At 36.9% G+C, this 4,991-nt stretch overlaps 1 protein-coding gene across 1 annotated transcript in view; it reads right to left on the minus strand.

Annotated features, from left to right (window-relative positions):
- Positions 1-2,742: 2,742 nt before the first annotated feature.
- LOC107100021 (C3a anaphylatoxin chemotactic receptor-like) overlaps positions 2,743-4,991 on the minus strand; it is a 9,902-nt gene continuing 7,653 nt past the window's right edge. The window contains exon 2 of the mRNA XM_015398360.1: positions 2,743-4,557. Coding sequence (XP_015253846.1) covers positions 3,685-4,557 — 873 coding nt within the window. The 3' untranslated portion in view covers positions 2,743-3,684. The remainder of the gene's footprint in view (positions 4,558-4,991) is intronic.

A 4,991-nucleotide genomic window follows, 5' to 3' on the forward strand; every position in this document is an offset into this window, starting at 1 on the left:
ATCAGGAGACGAGACAAACACTAAAACCCTCTTTCCACTGGCAGCTAGGATCCAGGACATGAACCATCAAATCAAAGTGAACAGACAGACTAACAAAAAGACAAGCAATGATCTAGCACTGAATGCTCAGGCTGAACTGAATATAAACTAGAGGAAACAGGTGAGAGGAATAAATTATGATGAGGCAGGGAGGTAAGAGGGCAGGTGAGAGGAATTACTAATTAAGGGAGAGCAAACAGGCCAGATCATGACAGTATCAAGAGGACTCAAGACATTTTAGTTTTTATTAGCTTTCCTTGTAACCCTGTTTAAAGTGTTTTGCAAATGGTATGAGTTTTTTGTTAAATAAAAGCTATTGGGACAAGAGAATGTCTTTAATCTTACAAATGTTAAAATCCAACATTAGGGAAAAGAACACCCTTGACATGGTGTATTTTTGTGCAGCCATGTGGCATGATTGAACTTTTAAGGTGAGTTTCAATGGCTTTTCTTCCTATCTAGCCTTTCAGTATATTCATTCCCCCATAGCATTTCATAGGACACAAGATTGGTAACAGGTCTAGAAGGATAACTCAGCTCTCTCTATATCATTATTGGGTAAAACAAGATATTTTAAGGTTAGAATGAAAATATAGGGCGGTGCGGTGATGTGGTGGTTAGCACCATTGCCAACCCCAAAAAATACAACATTATTCTTTTGGCTTTTGAAATGGTCTCAAATGAATGTAGACAGCTCTGTAACTACTTATATATTGTTGTTTAAACACTGTACTGAGTCATTAGATGTATTGAGCCGTTAAGCATATTTCTACTAAACATATTTTAACTAAAAATATTTAAGCTTTTACTAAAAAAAAATGCTTTATATAAAAAAAAGCAAACAAAAAGCAGTTTAAATGCAGAATTTATAATTAGTTCCATCCCTTTAAAGACTGATCATAATCACAATAGGGCATTTCTTTACAGGTCTTGTGACAAAATTATACAGTTTATTTTAACAACCGGTTAAAAGTTTTCTTTCTAAATAAATAAATACAATTGAATTTTTATTTAAGTCTCAATGTCTTTGAATAATAATTGAAAAACAAAGAACTTAAGAAAATAATAAACCAATTATGTAGATTATCTCATCTCATTTATTGCTCCAGTCAATGTTAAAATGATGTCACTGAAATATATAGTGCCTCTCTGGTTTTAAATGTTCTTCTGCTTTAGTACGCTGTAAATTGCTGCATAAATGTGAGTTTCTGTCCAGTTTAAGTTCCACTTCTCATCTGTGCCTAGGAGAAAATAGCTTATTATTATACTTCTAGTTTAAAATTTACCAGATCTACAAACTTCCCATGTGGATCCTCTTTTTGTCCCTCAGCTAAAGCTCTAAAATTAACTCCAGATGGGAATTCTTTCTATCGCCTTTCATGCACCTCTGCCTCCTTCTTACCAAAGTGAGCACAGACATTTTTTAGGATTGCTGCCCAAGAGGAAAAATATATAAGCAGAAACTGAAACTGGTTTGATAAATCGCCTTGCAGCTGGTAAATCATTACATTTCACTTAGATGAGGTCATAACTGTAAATTTAATTGAATCAGATGTATACTTTCAGGACAAAACCATTATCAGCATTGTTATTTAGCCAAAAGAGTGGCAGGCTGGAACCTATCAAAAGATCATAAAAACGTGTAGGATTTACAGCTTGAATTCAAATATATCTATAGGTATTCTAGCATTTATACAGTTTATCTAAAGGCGGGTGTACATGGTACAATTTTTAGCACTTTTCAGGCTGATTGTCCAGTCATGCGAGAATTTTTCAATCAGTTTCGGCCTAATCATGCATCCTGCATTGTGTAGTATACTTAGGGGTAACAAGGGGCGATTAGCCACTCACAACCACCTCCCGATCAGGAAGTTGAAGTAGGGCTAAGAGTGTCTACGAGCCGATTTACCTGAACCTTACACACATTGCAGGTCCAAACAAGGGAATTTTTTTTTTCTCTCCTCTAGATTGACGAGTCCGACCAACAGTATCTCTTGGCGCTGAGTCAAACGCGTGGTTTTTAGACGTAGAGTATGAGTAGTTAGATTGCATCAGTGTCGGGCCGTACAGTGTAAGAACATAGCTGTGAACTTTTAAACCCTGCAGTGTTGTCGTACTGTTTTAGCTGTAGCTGATCACAACAATTGAATATATGTCACAGTGTATAATATGCTTAATTACTCACCTTCTTGTTGCATAGCTCTAATAGTTATGCCACCACTATCTTTGGTGAGAAGCTCCAACTGTTTAAGATTAGAAGTAGCCCTTCCAAACAGCTTAATCTTAAGCTACATTCAAACATTCATGGACCTTAAAAATCAGGTTAATTCATTTTTTTCATTTCATACAGTAATTACATCTTCTTGTGGGTTTAACCAGATTTGTTTACATTGTTCCCATGACCAGTGATATGACCCTAGTCAATTATAAAAATACTAGAGTATTGTTTGCATGTCTTTGACAATCCTACTGTATACTAAGGTTGTACCTGTTAACACCACTGCAATAGATTTTATTGCAGATATAAAAAACTGACATATTAGAACGTCCATATAAACCTTCACTGTGTCAAGAACTGTAACCAAAACGTTAATATTTATATAAAATATATGTTGTTAGTTGACTGAAAAGAATAAAAGAAGGCATTTAAAGTCCCACTTACAAGAAAAATGTGCATGGAGGACAAAAAAAAAATTGTTTATTTTTAGTTTAAACAATTGAATGATTTTGACGATTGAATAAGTTAAAGCATTAAAAAGCACAGCATTGAAAAGCAGAGCAGAAAAATATAAAACTGTTGTCATGCAACTTGAAAAATTAAGACAAACATTCAGCTTCATCTCCAAGTGATGCGTCAGAACTCTGCACTTTAAATTCTGCTCTATAAGCTTGCTGTTTGGGGTGGATCATAAGATTCTTGCTTCCATTTGGTTGTTTATGAGAATCTTCCATCCCTTGTATTTCTAAGCTAAAGTTAGAATGAGGTAAATAATAACTGAAACACTTTAATGCATAGAGTTAAACTGAAAACATGCCCTTCAAAAGTGTGTGTTCTGTTGAGAGGCAACAGACACTCAGTACAGTTTCAGTTCATCTGCTGGCTTTGACCTCTTTAAAAACAGACAGAATCATGACTATTACTGGCTTTCCTGTAATAGTTTTACTTCCCTAAGTCTTTTTTATTCCTATTCCTCCAGACTTAACAGTTCCACTTTTCCTCTGTGACTTAGATCACAAGAACCAAGATAACTCACAGACCTTTGAGAGGAAATTTTGCATCCAAGTTCAAAAACAATCCTTGCAAAATCTTTGTCTTGTCAGTATATTTTATGTACCCGTTGGTAGTTTTGACAAAGAATATCTTTTTTATCCATATGTTATATATGCTATATACTATATACTAATTTGAATTAAAGAGTACATTTTGGATTTGGCTTACAAAAAATGTGCTTTTTAAAATGATTTGAGCCATTTAACAATACAAAATGGTAATGCACTCATGGTCATACATATTCCAGGAATAAATCTGTAGCTCTTCTCATAGATTCACAAAGACAATTTAACATATTGACTTATTTTAATTCAGTTCATTGGTTCAGTATCACTCTAAATGACATGGCTCATGTAGAAGCCAAAGCTTGGCAACTAAAGGACTTCAGTTCTTTCTGCCACCACAGCAGCATTGTATTTTGATGAACTGCTTTCGTCCAGAGATCGCTCGTTCGACTGAGTCGTCTGTCCTTCAACATCATCAGCCAAAGCTTTCTTGTAAATTCCCATCAGACTCTGTCTGAACTGGCCTCTCACATTCAGCCCCATAAAGAAGTACAACAGCGGGTTCACGCAGCTGTTAAAATATGCAAAACCATTCGCCAAAGGCTGCCAGACTTTCAACACTGCATTTTTTTTGTCCACCATCTTCACAATTAACAGACAATGGTAGGGACCCCAGCACAGGAAGAAGGCTATGACCAGGGATGCCAATATACGCAGGGGCCGTGACTTCCCTGAAAGGCGTGTGCGTCGGATGCCAATGCCAGCCATGATGTAACAGATAAGAATGACCATGAAGGGGAAAATGAAGCCACACAGGAACCGATTTAAATACAGAAAATATTTGATGGAGCTGGTCCCCTCCTTCACCTCTTTCACCTCCATGGAACATTTGCTCAGGTTGTTCTTCATGTATACTTGGCGGTAGATGAAGTAGGGACTACTGAAGAGGACCGCTGAGATCCAGACACAAAGTGCCACCACCCTGGCAGCACACAGGGTGCGCCGTCGCTTTGTAAAGACAGGCTTCCAGATGCAGAGCATTCTGTCCAGACTGATGATAGCCAGCAGGAAGACAGAGCAGAACATGTTGGCGTATTTAAAGAAGCCGTTGAACTTGCAGACGAACAATCCAAAGGGCCAGTAGTTGTAGAAGAGCTTCTTTATCAGGGAAAACATTCTTGTCACGCTGAAGACGAGGTCGGCTATGGCCAGATTCACCAGCCACACATTGGTAACCTTTGGCTTCACAGACAAACAAAAGAGAAGCGACACAGAAATCAATAGAAGAAAATAGAAAGGAGGGAGAAAATGTGAGTAAAAAAACAACAACATTAAAACCATTAAATTTGAATTAATTTTGAATTTGAATTAAGAGGCAATATGCAAGGAAGAAAAAGTTTTATTTTACTCTGCACAGGAGAACAACACAAACAGCTAAACTGTTAGTGTGGCTCTGGCGAGGTAGTTGCCCACCCCTGCATATAAAGAGAATTCACACATACGAACAACGAGCCTTCCCAAGAGAAACACTTCAGTTCATTAAGGGCATAAATTTAGTCAGATAACCATTTCAGAAAACTGTTTTCTGTTCACACCAGAAAAAAGGATGTAAGAGCCTTGAACACAGTAAGGACATGTTTATCTATATTTCCCCCTTGTCTAAACTAGGGAGGAAT

The sequence above is a fragment of the Cyprinodon variegatus genome, unplaced genomic scaffold (genome assembly GCF_000732505.1).
Source record: "Cyprinodon variegatus isolate N-32 unplaced genomic scaffold, C_variegatus-1.0 Scaffold930, whole genome shotgun sequence".
Taxonomy (NCBI): Eukaryota; Metazoa; Chordata; class Actinopteri; order Cyprinodontiformes; family Cyprinodontidae; genus Cyprinodon; species Cyprinodon variegatus.